This window comes from Eublepharis macularius, chromosome 16 (assembly GCF_028583425.1).
Source record: "Eublepharis macularius isolate TG4126 chromosome 16, MPM_Emac_v1.0, whole genome shotgun sequence".
NCBI classification, from domain to species: domain Eukaryota; kingdom Metazoa; phylum Chordata; class Lepidosauria; order Squamata; family Eublepharidae; genus Eublepharis; species Eublepharis macularius.
Genome location: NC_072805.1, coordinates 36,294,854 through 36,308,124, shown reverse-complemented (window position 1 = coordinate 36,308,124; position 13,271 = coordinate 36,294,854). Strand labels below are relative to the sequence as shown.

Genomic DNA, 13,271 nt, shown 5'->3' with positions numbered 1-13,271 from the left:
TTGCCTCTAAATTCAGACAGTGGTACCATCCTTGGCAAAGGTGTTTTCTCTGGCACAGCTGAGAGATTAATGACTCCTGATAACAGGGAATAATCAGTAGCTGCCCTAGAGCCAGGCTTAGCTAAGAATTCTGGAGGCCACCGGATAGGGTGATATTAAATTAACAGAGCTCGGGCAGGGGGCTGTCTTAACTCCCAAGCTGTAGCAACCCACCCAAATTAGTTTTTTTCCCCTTAAACTTCTTTTAAAGGTTATGGCCTCCCAGATGATGTGGTGATAGAAAAGCGAGGGAAAGGAGACGCTTTTGTCGAATGCACGGGAGCCGACGTGAAGATCTCCAGCTTGAAGCTCATCCAGCATGATGCGGTAGAAGGCATCTTAAGTAAGTACTTGAAGCTGAACTTCTGAATTACTGAGTCAAATGGCACCCAATTACATGAGATGGCTTGTGGGAACCCAAGGTGAAGAAGCCAAGCAGGATTTCCAGTAAGGGACACTATCTATTGGGGAGGATCTCCCGTACCAGTCCTACTTGAGAGCCAGTTAGGTGTAGTGGTTAAGAGCGTGGGACTCTAATCTGGAGAGCTGGGTTTGATTCCCCACTCCTCTGTTTGAAGCCAGCTGGATGACCTTGGGTCAGTCACAGCTCTCTCAGAGCTCTCTCAGCCCCACTCACCTCACAGGGTGTTTTGTTGTGAGGATAATAACGACACACTTTGTAAACTGCTCTCAGTGTGGCGTTAAGTTGTCCTGAAGGGCAGTATATAAATGTTGTTGTTGTTGTTGTTGTTGTTGTTTCTATTATTATTGTTGTTGTTGTTGTTGTTGTTATTACTTGAATGTTTGTTTCAGCATGGCTTGCTCAGGAGATCACATTGACACTTAGACAGCTTAGAGCTGTCACCAGTAACTATGCTGTGACTAAGGGAGTTCTGACTCATGAAAGCTCCATACTCTGGAAATCTGGTTGGTCTTTAAGGTGCTACTGGACCTGAATCTTGCTGTTCTACTACAGACCAACATGGCTACCCACCTGAAACTGTGCTAAAAATATGCTTCCTGGAATGGTCAGTTTGCCTTGGGACAGGGCTGCCCCCTGCCAAGTATGGTGACCCATTGGCGGTCAACCAAAGTCCTGTCCTTGCAGTCTGCCAGGATTGCAGAACTGGGGTGCGGGGATGCCCAACATACAACGGACCACAACACATGGCTGATGGCCCATATTTGGGCAAGCAGTTATTAACTTCTGCACGTCCGCCATGATGTTCACATTACTCCCAGTGACGTGGTGGGAAATTATAAGAGAAATTATGACCCTTATGGCCCTTATGACGAGGCTGCAATGGCTATACTTAAAACTTACTTTCTAGAAAGATGAGGCTATTGTTTCTCAGCAAAGAGAGGCTCACATGGTGTGACCCTACAGGGCTGCCGAAAGCCACCACAGACCCCTGGATAGATTCTGTGGGGCCTCCACACGTTCAGAAGCACACACAGTTTTTGGTCCTAAGAGTTACTGCTGCTACTTGCCCAGTTTTCTGGGCTCCCAAGGTGGCCGAGCACATACTTTTCTGGGATTCGGTCTCAAAAGTTTGTTCTCTTGCCTAATGGAGGACCGTCCTCCTCCTCTTCTCCCTCCTTCCTTTCCTTGAATTTGACAACATTCTTCTCAGCTGTGCCCTTTTTTCTTCTGGAGCAGGTGATAATTAACACTTCACCGTTGAGAGGTGGATTTGAATAACAAACATTAGATGGGTTAGCAGGACTATTTCAGCACCTTGTATGTGAAAATATATTCACGCACCATTTTTTTTTAAATCGAGGGTCTTGGGCCATTGTCAGAGAGAAGTTACTTTAATTGCAGGTCTCTTAAAATGATTCTTTTAAAGGAGTAACTTCGTTATTTTTTCTAAATTTCCTTTCCAGAAGAAAGGAAGGAACAATTGGAGGTTTGGAGTGGGGTGGGAATCTGGCCCATTATTTATTTTTATTTTTATTTATTTATATCTTACCTTTTTGTTCAGGCAACACCCAAGGTGGCTAACAAACAAACACTCTATTGCAATACAAACCTCAATTAGCCAAACATTAAGAAACCAAACAGTAATAAACAAAACAGCTGTGAAGGCTTCTCATTTAATCCCCAGCATTATTCTATTACCCCAAGGACTTTCCCTGCCATGCGCACCATTGTGTCCTTCAGGCATTTTCTCCCAAGGGCTCCTTAACAGGCAAAGGGCACTTTCACCCCATCTTCTGTGGCAGAAGCGGCCAGCGCCTTCTCCTTACACTGTTGCCATGCATGAGCCAAGCGACATGGGAGCATGCAGCTGAAATGCTTAAAGCAAAGGTTTGGCCAAGGCCTCTTTTGCTGTTCACATTATGGAAGAGCCCTTTGCCTTTCGGGGAACAGAGTGGGTAAGCAGGACCAGTGCTGTCAGTCCCTCCGACTTTGTGCAAAGTTAAAAAAACTGGTCGCCAGTCACAGATTTGAGAATTATGCCCCATAGTTACATACCGAGTGAACTTGGATTCATCATAAAACACAGATGCTGTTAAATCAGTTTTCTTTTCACTTTTGGGTTTTGATTTATTCATGAAACCTATCAGTCTCATTTTCTGCACTGCTCCACTAGTGATGTGCAGCATAATAAAATGCCATCAAAATAAATGAGTATCAGCCATAAAGAATGGATTTGTTTCGAGCATCAAAGCCTCCACAAGCAAATGGAGCTACTTTGCAAATCTCCAGCCAAACTTATTTTTACGGTCCATGGATTGAGAGAGACTTCTTGGTGCTGAAATGAAGGCAAGGCGAACACAAGGGGGGGCACCACTGAAAATGCCCTGCTTCCTTTTGTCCTCCATGGAGATGGCTTGTGCAGATGATGAACCGCCAAGTCACGTCTTCGCGCCGAAGGAGGTCTGAACTTGGTGACAATGCTGGAAAGCCTGTTATATCAAATGGTGCCCTTTGCGGCTGTCCTGAGCTGAGAACTTTCCCCCTTTTATCAAAACGGTCATTGGCCATTGGGAGTAAGAAACGTCTATAAAAGTTTCTAGCAAAGAAATTGCTTTTAAGGAGCGAAGAGTTTGACCCTACCAGGTTTTCTGCTGATGCAAGAGAGAGGAGGGATGTTTTAGAACCCTGGAAAGGCGATGCCGGAGAATCATGTGATCTTCATGGACAAAAAACCACGCAGGGCTACGGGGAGGAGGGGAATAAGATGACGTTGTTTTTTCCCCTCCTGTACTGGTGGAAAAGTTGGTAGGATCCATGCTTAAACGCTACGGAGTGTATTGTTGTGTAACCTATTTAGGCCTGTTTAAGTAGCATTCGGGCTACAGCTGATATTTCTTGTAAGCTGTTTGCAGATCCCAGTGTAAGGATTGGTGGTATTTCACTCCACAAGCTTGTGCCAACTTTGTATTTGTGTACAAGGATATGCGGCACATGAAGTTCTGGAGCAAAACGGAAAGTAAGCAACTCCCGGTAAGAGTGACCTTTGGTCAGATTCCCAGCAGATCCTCTGCTTCCGGTCAACGAGAAGCTCTTCCGGTCAACGGGAAGCTCTTCTGATCAACGGGAAGCTCCGTTGTTAGTGGAATGAATCCTTGGGATCCAGCCCCCTGTAAGAAGCAGCAGCAACAGCAACAACATTCGATTTATATATCGCCCTTCAGGATGACTTAACACCCACTCAGAGTGGTTTACAAAGTATGTTATTATTATCCCCACAACAAAACACCCTCTGAGGGGCTGAGAGGGCTCTGAGAGACCTGTGGCTGACCCAAGGTCACCCAGCCGGCTTCAAGTGGGGGAGTGGGGAATCAAACTCGGTTAACCACTACACCAAATATGACTGTCCTCTCCGAAAGGGTTGAATTGACTTCTCCATTGGCAATGCTTCGTTGATACAAGAATACTCATTACTGATTTACTGTAACATCCAGTTGTGACTCGAACATACAGTGGCTCGTTCTCTCCTGCCGAACTTTCACACCACCCAGGAACGGATCGAACATGATCCCTTTTGTCAACGGAAAGCAGTTTGTCCACCCAGCTGAATCAATTATTGAAGGATCATGTGATATGCATGCTTGTTTGATATTTGAAATACTCGGAAAGATGTTTTCAGGTGGGTAGCTGTGTTTGTCCACAGTCAAAAAGCAAGTTCTGGGTCCGAAAGCACCCATAAAGGTCAACTAGATTTCCAGGTTACAAGCTTTCGAGAGTCAAAGCTCTCTTCATCAGAAAGAGTGGAAAAAAGAAGGGATCTTATTCCCCTCCCACCATCTGATTGATTGATTGATTGGATTTCTAGCCCTCCCTCCTCGCAAGCAGGCTCAGGGCGGGTTACAATTATAGATAAATTACAACAAATAAAACCAGTAAAATATATCTCAGTACCAACATGGATTTCAACATTCCAAGTGGTGCACCCTTCCCCCTTTCCCTGCCCACCATACACAAGGGAAGAAAAGGGTGGAGGTGTGGGTTGGTGAACCTCTAACTCCTCAAGCATGGGGGGCAGATGGACCATATGCTCCCCCCCACACACACTGGCAGGAGACCGGCAGGGAAGCTAATTAGATGGATCCAGTGCTGGCCTCAACCATATGCCTGGCGGAACATCTCCGTCTTACAGGCCCACTGAAAAAATACAAGATCTTGGCGGGCCCGAGTGTCTGCCTGGATTATAAAGACCCCTTCCCTTTTCTACTCCTTATATCAAAGAGAGCTTTGACTCTCGGAAGCTCATACCTCAGAAATCCAGTTGGTCTTTAAGGTGCTATCGGACCCGGATCTTGGAAAGATGTGAGTAGTTGAAACATCTAAGAATTCTTTGTTGATGTTCACTGGAGTTATTGTGGTGACATCTGAATCTCAATGGTGTCAACCAGTCCAGAATGTTGTACTCTTTTCCAGGTATTCACCAAGGGAAGACCACACTCGAGAACTGTGTCTTGCAGTGTGAGACAATGGGAGTTGCTGTCCGAACATCGGCTGAGCTTTTAATGAAAAATTCGGATTTATACGGTGCTAAGGTAAACGCTGGTATCCCTAATAGCCTGGTGTTTTTCGACAGATGGTCCTGGTACTGTGTATGAGTTGCATCTAAAAGGGAGTATGTTAAGCCAGTGCGCACTTTATTACAGTTTTTTAAAATGTTTCCTGTTAGGAGGGGGTAAAGGACAACATGGGGAACTTGTTTACTGTCCATGTCCTTGGTAACCAGTTGCAAAATGGGACATGGATTCAAAGGACTTCTGTTAGCCCAGTAAACATTTTTGCTACTTGTAAGTGAGCTGATTCTCCCTCTGTTGTCATATTATGAACAGTTGGGAAGAAGCAAATGGGAAGTGGCCTTCACCAGGGCTGGTTCTTCCAGCAACCCCTTTCTGCTAAGTGAAAATGCTTCCTCGTGTCGGGCTATGGATGACAGGATACAGCAGACAGATCTCTGGGCCATTGCATCAAGACACAGGTTCCTGGTTAAATGACTTTTGATTCAGAAATCAGACCATTTCCATATACAGATCCACAGCTTACTTAGAAACGAGAAAGCTTCTAAGCAGTACAGCTTCCCTGAGAGGAATAGAGGCTTGAGGAAAGTACAGGTCTAAATACTCAAACATTTCCCTCCTCCCTAACCCACCAGTTTTGAGCGGGAAGAAGTCTAGGAAACTTTTGCTGGAATTTATACATCAGCTAGACAAGACAGAGAGAAACGGTAACATTTCAGACACCGTAAATTCATTTTGGCGAGCTTCAAAGAAATAGATTACCCAGCTGTGTTTTCAGGCTGGGAGAGGGAGAAATGAAAGTGATGCACATAGCATTTTCAATATGAAATCAAAGCACAGTAACACAGTATTAGCAATTAGCATCTCCTAGAATAATGACATGGATGTAGGGGCTACAGACATGACACCTCGGATGGAAGGATCCTTCCCCGATCTTTGGAAGGCTCCTCCTTGGAAGGGGGTCATTGGACCCAATACTTTCTTTTCCCATCCTGACCTATGTTGGAAAGTGCTTATTATCAACTGTCTTTCCCTTTCTTAATTTTAGGGTGCTGGTGTAGAAATTTATCCAGGGAGCACGTGTACTTTGATGGTGAACGGCATACACCATTGCAAAGAGGGAATCCTCATAAAAGTGAGTTCTAGCTGCAACACTAAGCATCCCAAATAAAGACGTTGGGCTTTGGACTGAATATTGAGAGATAAGCTTTAAGTGGTACCCAATAAATAGGAGGGGTGTTTGGTTGGTTCCCTCAAATGGGAGGTAGCTGTGTTGCTAGATTTCTCTCTGGTTGTCTTCTAAGGTCTGTGGTGGAAAGGGTGGGGCTGGACTTTTATCCTCGCAGTGAACAGGATCGGTCAACTCGCCACTCAGTGAACTTCATGGTTAAGGAGGGATTTGAACCAGGCTGTCCTGGTTTATTGCGCAGGATCTCATGGGTCGAATACTGCCTGGGTTAAAATCCACAGCCCAACTTCAAACTAACATTGTCATGACACTTGCAGAGTTTGGATTATCCTTTCATCTCCATCCCCAAACAGTCGAGATTTCCCCAGCCCTTTACTTGAGTCCGTTGTCAGGAAATGCATGACTTGTGTGCTGAAGCAGTAGGAAATGACCTCGCCGGTGCCTCTATTGACATGGAGAATCAAGCCAGAGATGTGTTAGGTACTGCCCTGGAAGGATGGCCACAGTCTCTAGAGGTGTATCATAGAATCATAGGGTTGGAAGGTACCTCTAGGGTCATCTAGTCCAACCCCCAGCACAATGCAGGAAATTCACAACTATCTCCCCACCCCAGTGACCCCTGCTCCCTGCCTACAAGATGGCAAAACACCTTCTAGGATCCCTAGCCAAACTGGCCTGGAGAAAACTGCTTCCTGGCCCCAGTGGTGATTGGCATTATCCTGGGCATATAAGAAGGGTACAGGAGAACTAAGCACTGATGTAACCCTTCCTGTCCTCCCTCTCATGATCTGCCTAGGTTCACAGAATCAGCATTTCTGTAGCATCAGCTTTTGAGAACCACAGTTCTCTTCGTCAAATGCATGGAGGGTATGAAGAAACTGGCCAGATATATATAGGTGGAGAGGGGAGGGCGGAGTAGATGCAAATCAGTTGCAAAAGACATGAGAGAGGTGGAGTGCTCAATCCAGGCTGGGTGTGACCCCTCCCCTCCATAGCTGAATCTGAATAGAATGCCAGAAAGGCAATTACTTCTGGTAATGAGATAACCATTCATAGTCTCTATTCAAGCCAAGTCTGACTGAGTCAAATTTACATATGAATTCCAATTCAACAGCTTCCCTTTTGGATTTTGGTTTTGAAAGGTTTCTGTTGAACTATGGTGACGTTTAAGTCCTTGATGGACTTGTATGCTTGACTTGTATGCTGATTTGTAAAGGGCTAGATGTTATCAGGGGGACACATGCCCCCCCCCATGGCCAGAGGCTGGTCTGATGGCCTGCCTGCCTCAGCCACCATATGCCTGGTGGAACATCTCTGTCTTGCAGGCCTGGCAGAAGGATAGCAAATCCAACTGAGTCCAGGTTTTCCCAGAGAGTTCCACCAAGTTGGTGCCAGGGCTGAAAAATTTTTGGCCCTGGTTGAGGCAAGGCAAACCTCCTTGGGATCACCAGCAGATGTTTTATGTAAAACTGGGAACAAGGACAACCAAAGGGATGTTGAGTCAGGGTTGGAGGAGGGGCTGTAGCTCACCGTTGAAGCACATTTTTGCACAGAGAAATTCCCAACTTTAAAATATGTCCGTCTCATGTTAAAAGGATGAGGTAGCAGGTAAGAGACACTTTCCTCTACCTGAGACCTAGAAGGGTGTCATGGATGCCAGCATCTATGCCATTTTTGCATTATGCATTTTATACTGATTGTCGCAGTTATATGTTGTATTCTATGTATTCTGTATGAATCACCTGAGAGTGTCTTAACTGCTAATATTAATTGCAGAAGAGCAAGTGGCCTCTTTGTTATCTAGGGGAAAATATGTGCTTTCACTTTTGAACGTCCTTGGATATGAGCTGCAGCTGCATTTCGTCCGTGTTGAATGTATCCTTCTCACAGGATGGGATGATTTCACTGTGTACCTTGTCTAGACTAAACTAACCTGTTCTCATATAACTTTAGGGGGTTTTCGCACCAGAATGTCAATGGGCCGAAAGGGCAGGAGAACGGTCCTATAATTAGTAGTACTCATGTTTGAATAATCACTTCTGCCAACTGCTACCTTTGAGTGCATACCTGAACTGTATGGATCTCTGAATAAAGTTTCTTCAACCAATCCTGAATATACAATCAACCAATCAGAATATACAATACTGAGCTAGATGAACCAATGGCCACATTCTATATAGGCGGCTTCGCATGTTTGTGGGGTGGTTGTCTGATTTTTTTTTTTAATCTTGGATTTTAGGACTTCCTGGAGGAGCATTATGAAATTCCCAAGATCACCTTAGTGAACAATGTAATTCATAATAATGAAGGATATGGAGTCGTCTTGGTGAAACCTACGGCCTCGTCTGATGCAACAGACGGCACTTCAGAAGGTATGAATCAACAAGATACGCGTTGTGGGAAGTCGAGTAGAATGTCACCTGAAACCTTCTGGAAGTATGTGCAATAGGGCTAGAATTTGCTTTTAAAAACTCTTGGAAATATGCCCGTGTGAGAGAAGAGATCTGTTCCCTGTCTTGTATGTTTGACCTACCATGTCATGATAGTGATGGGCGGTTGATCTATACGGAACGTTTATGTCAAAGGATAACGATGGCAGACATACTGGACTGTCTTACAACACGGGGGTTGCTTCGGTGGGCTATTTGGTCCGTGTAGTTCGGAGGTGTCTTTATATCTCAGCATACTTTTACTCACTCTTTCTTCAAAGACCTCAGGGTCTATGTGTACATGGTTCTCCTTCCCCAGTTTACCTTCACCACAAACCTGTGAGGTAGGTTGGGCTGAGAAAGAGTGCCCGGGCCACCGTCACCCAGTGAATGAACTAATTGATTTATTTACATTATTTATAGTCCACCTTTCTCACTGAGACTCAAGGTGGATTATACAGTGTAAGTCAATAAGATCAACATGTGGAACATTAAAAAAAACACGATACACTAGGATATGCAGAAGCATAAATTCAGATCGAGGAATACAGAGATGGCCCTTGCTGAAACAAAACATAAGTGGTTTGACAGGATATATTAAACAACATGGAAATTATCCAGAAGGAGCATATCTATATCAACAGACAGTACTTGGGTCTCCCTGGTTATAGTCCTCCCCGGTTATAGTCCCATGGTTCAATAACCATTACACCACACTGGCTTAGCCAAGGGCCATCCATTACAATGCAACAAGGAAGCAGGGCCTTTGTTGGCTCTTGGCATCTGGTAGCCAGAAGAGCAAGATCTGGGTCCAGCAGCACCTTAAATTTATTTATTATTTTATTATTTCATATTTATATCCCGCCCTCCCCAGAAGTGGGCTCAGGGCGGCTAACAACATTTAAAAACAATTTAAAACATTACAACTGTATAAGTATTAAATATTAAAACACCATTTAAAACAGCGACATTTTTTATTGTGTGGCGGCAGCATCAGGAATACTTATAATATTTTGCATGCATATTGTGGTGGACAGTTTTTCACAGGGGGAGGTGTTTAAATTTCCTCCCCGCCCCCCCCGGCCAGCGGATGCCCAACCTTAGCCATGAGCCTGGCGGAACAACTCTGTCTTGCACGCCCGGTGGAAAGACAATAAATCCCTCCGGGACCTGGTCTCAGTAGACAGAGCGTTCCACCAGGTAGGAGCCAGGACCTTTGTAAACCGCTCTGAGTGGGCATTAAGTTGTCCTGAAGGGCGGTATATAAATCGAATGTTATTATATTATTATTAAAGCCCTGGATCTCGTCATGGCTGGACGGGCTTCCTTGGGACCAGGAACCACTAAAGATCAACAAGATTTCCAAGATATAAGCTTTTGAGAGTCAAATCTCCCTTTGCCCTGGAAATCTAGTTTTTAAGGTACTGTTGAGCCCAGATCTTGCTCTTCAACTGCAGACCAACATGGTTACCCACCTGAAACTATCTTCATGGGAGCTAAAAGAAAGTGATGGTTGTGCCTTCTGGCTAGTTGTCACCAATGTACTTGTCTCTTGTGTGTGTTTAATCAGCCTTAGTAAAAAGTAATTGTCCTGCTTCACATATCTGGGCTTGGCAGAGCTGTTGCTAGTCTTGGATCGATGAAATGTGGGCCAGGCAGCTTAGATCCGTATGCATTTAACGTTATTTGTTTCCAACTTAGGAAAGACCAAGGATGTCCAGTCCTCTGGTGAAGCCGTCAGCATGGCGGGGGAAGAATTACATGAACGGGCAAGTGAAGAATTAGATCCCTACGGAAGAGTAGACACCTCCAAGCATGTAGAGGGCAATTGCGAAATTGCGAACGAACTTTCGGCCGCATCTCTGAAAAAGAAGCAGTTGTGCAAGAAAAGGTTGAGTAACCTGGGCATCACGGAGGCGGATGATGACTTGATGTCTCAGGAAATGTTTGTGTCTATCGTGGGCAACCATTTCAGACGAAACGGGAAAGGCAGCTTTGGAACGTTTCTTTATTGACTTCTGCGAATGGCCTTGAAATAGCTGTGAGAGACTGTCTTATTCCAAAGTACTTAAAACAATCCCAGCACCCTTCCCATCCGTTTATTTTGTGCGTTTCTTGCTTCAGTGCGTACATTTGGTTTTTAACCACACACCCCTTGCACAGGTGAAACCTGTGCTCCTGACAGTGGGTTTAGAACCCATCACTCTAGAACAACAGCAACAAATTTAATTCCATGGGAATTCTTTGATAAGCTCTTTCTCCTTTGTTTGGTGCATCACTTATTTTATTATAGTATTTATCTCTAATATATCATCCCCTCTTTTAAAATACAATAAAGACCTAGGAATTAATGCAAGGGGAGCGTGGGCCAATTATGATATCTTGATCTGTTTTATCTCTCAACCCCAACTCAAGGGTTTGTGTGTGCTTTCTGTATAGTGGTTGTTATACTACTTTCAACTGTTTAAATAAAACATTTAGGAAAACAGATATTTTCTTTCTTTGTTATATACATTGGATATAGATTTAAATGATGTGCAATCTTGAAGCAAGTTGCTCAGACTAAAAGAGTAAATTTGCAGTCCTTAATTTTTGTTTTAAAAAAGATGATTTCCTGATCTTGTTTTCCTGGTGGATGTTGTGATGGGTAATATTTAAAGTGTTTCCAGCCCCTGTGGTTGAAGCAGCAGCAGCAACAGCAACAACAACACTTGATTTATATCCTTTTAGAGCCAGTTTGGTGTAGTGGTTAGGAGCGCGGGACTCTAATCTGGAGAGCCGGGTTTGATTCCCCACTCCTCCACTTGAAGCCAGCTGGGTGACCTTGGGCTGGCCACATGGCTCTCTGGAGCTCTCTCAGCCCCACCCACCTCACAGGGTGTTTTGTTGTGGGGATAATAATAACATACTTTGTAAACTGCTCTGAGTGGGCACTAAGTTGTCCTGAAGGGCAGTATATAAATCGAATGTTGTTGTTGTTGTTGTTGTCATTATTATTATTATTATATACCTCCCTTCAGCACAACTTAATGCCCACTCAGAGCTGTTTACAAAGTATGTTATTATCATCCCCACATCAACAATCACCCTGGGAGGTGAGTGGGGCTGAGAGAGCTCCAGAGAGCTGTGACTAGCCCAAGATCACCCAGCTGGCTTCGAGTGGAGGAGTGGGGAATCAAACCTGGCTCTCCAGATCAGAGTCCTGCCGCTCTTAACCACGACACCAAACTGGTTTTCATGAGAGACTTTGAATTAAGACACATAAATCTGCCTTATACAGAGGGCCAAATTTCACAGGTTGGACACTTGTCAGCTTCCCTCAAGTTCTGATGGGAAATGTAGGCAGCTTGGTGGAATGTTGGACAAGTGATAGTTGAAAAGTCCATTGGACAGCAGTCAGAGAGCCAAGCTGAAAGACCAGGATGCCTACATTTCCCATCAAAACTTGAGGGAAGCTGACAAGTGTCCAACCTGTGTCATTCGTCATTTGTAGCTTGGCCCTGAGTCAGACTGTTGGTCTAGCAAGGTCAGTACTGTATGCTCTGATTGGCTCTTCAGGTTCTGAGGTAGATGACATCACCTACTACCTATGGAAACATAGAGCTGTAAGGGGCTGTAAGGGTCATCTAGTCCTGCTCCCTTCACAAAACAGGAAATTTACAACTATCTCCTCCCCTCACCTCCCCCGGTGACCCCTGCTCTATGCCCCGAGGAAGGCAAAAAAACTCCAGAATCCCTGGCCAATCAGGCCTGGAGAAGAATTCCTTCCTGAGCCCAAAGTGGCAATCGGCATTACCCTGTGCATTAAGAAAGGCCCATGGAGCATAGCACTGGTCCATTCCTTCATGCACTCCCTCTCCCGATCTGCATACATTCATATTGAGTCATAGAATCATCTTTTTAAGATCCTAAAGATTAAACCAGGGATGCAAAGCAGAGGCTGTACCAGTGAGCCAGAATAGATTCTAGTTGATGCTAATCCAGCACCAAATTTTGAAAGTGTTTGTCTATTACTAAGGAATGAATTTGGATTTCGGTAAAGAATTCACGTAGTTATTGATGAGAAAAGGACCCAAAATACTGAGTCCTGATAAGGAAACCTGATCTCGGATACATGCTTGGAAAGAGCAGGCATACCTGTACTTGCTCAAAACTTTGAGGACTAGGTTGTTGAATTGTAAGGGCCATTGTTTTTAAGGCTTCTGCTCCTTCTAGACGGCTAATGCTTGCAGACCCAAGGTGGAATAATTGTTGCTATAACATCTGCAATAAGCCTGCTTTAAAAAATCAAGATCCCATGTTCCTCTTGATTGTAATTTAACTAATAAATTGAACAACAGTACACAGCAATGCAGCTCAGAAGAAAAAAAAACACTTTAATGTATTTAGTTTTAATTAAGTAGAGCACCCATGAGGATTTACAGAGGGGATTTCATTTCCCTGTTCCCTCTTGCTTTTCCTTTTTTGCCCTCCCCCTGGTAACAGCTTTTCTTCTCTCCCTTTTTCCTGTTTCTCCCCATAGCTGCCTTTGCCCCCTCCTTACATACCTCCCCCACTTTTTATGTCCCCCCTCCCATTTTTACCTTTTTTGTTCCCCTCTCCATCCCACTTTTACTTTTCTTTCC

At 44.5% G+C, this 13,271-nt stretch overlaps 1 protein-coding gene across 1 annotated transcript in view; it reads left to right on the top strand.

Moving 5' to 3' along the window:
* Window positions 1-11,067, top strand: part of SHCBP1 (SHC binding and spindle associated 1) — a 28,191-nt gene extending 17,124 nt beyond the window's left edge. The window contains exons 9-13 of the mRNA XM_055000619.1: window positions 251-382; window positions 4,931-5,049; window positions 6,077-6,163; window positions 8,457-8,589; window positions 10,348-11,067. Of these exons, the coding sequence (XP_054856594.1) occupies window positions 251-382; window positions 4,931-5,049; window positions 6,077-6,163; window positions 8,457-8,589; window positions 10,348-10,661 (785 nt within the window). The 3' untranslated portion in view covers window positions 10,662-11,067. The remainder of the gene's footprint in view (window positions 1-250; window positions 383-4,930; window positions 5,050-6,076; window positions 6,164-8,456; window positions 8,590-10,347) is intronic.
* Window positions 11,068-13,271: the final 2,204 nt, after the last annotated feature.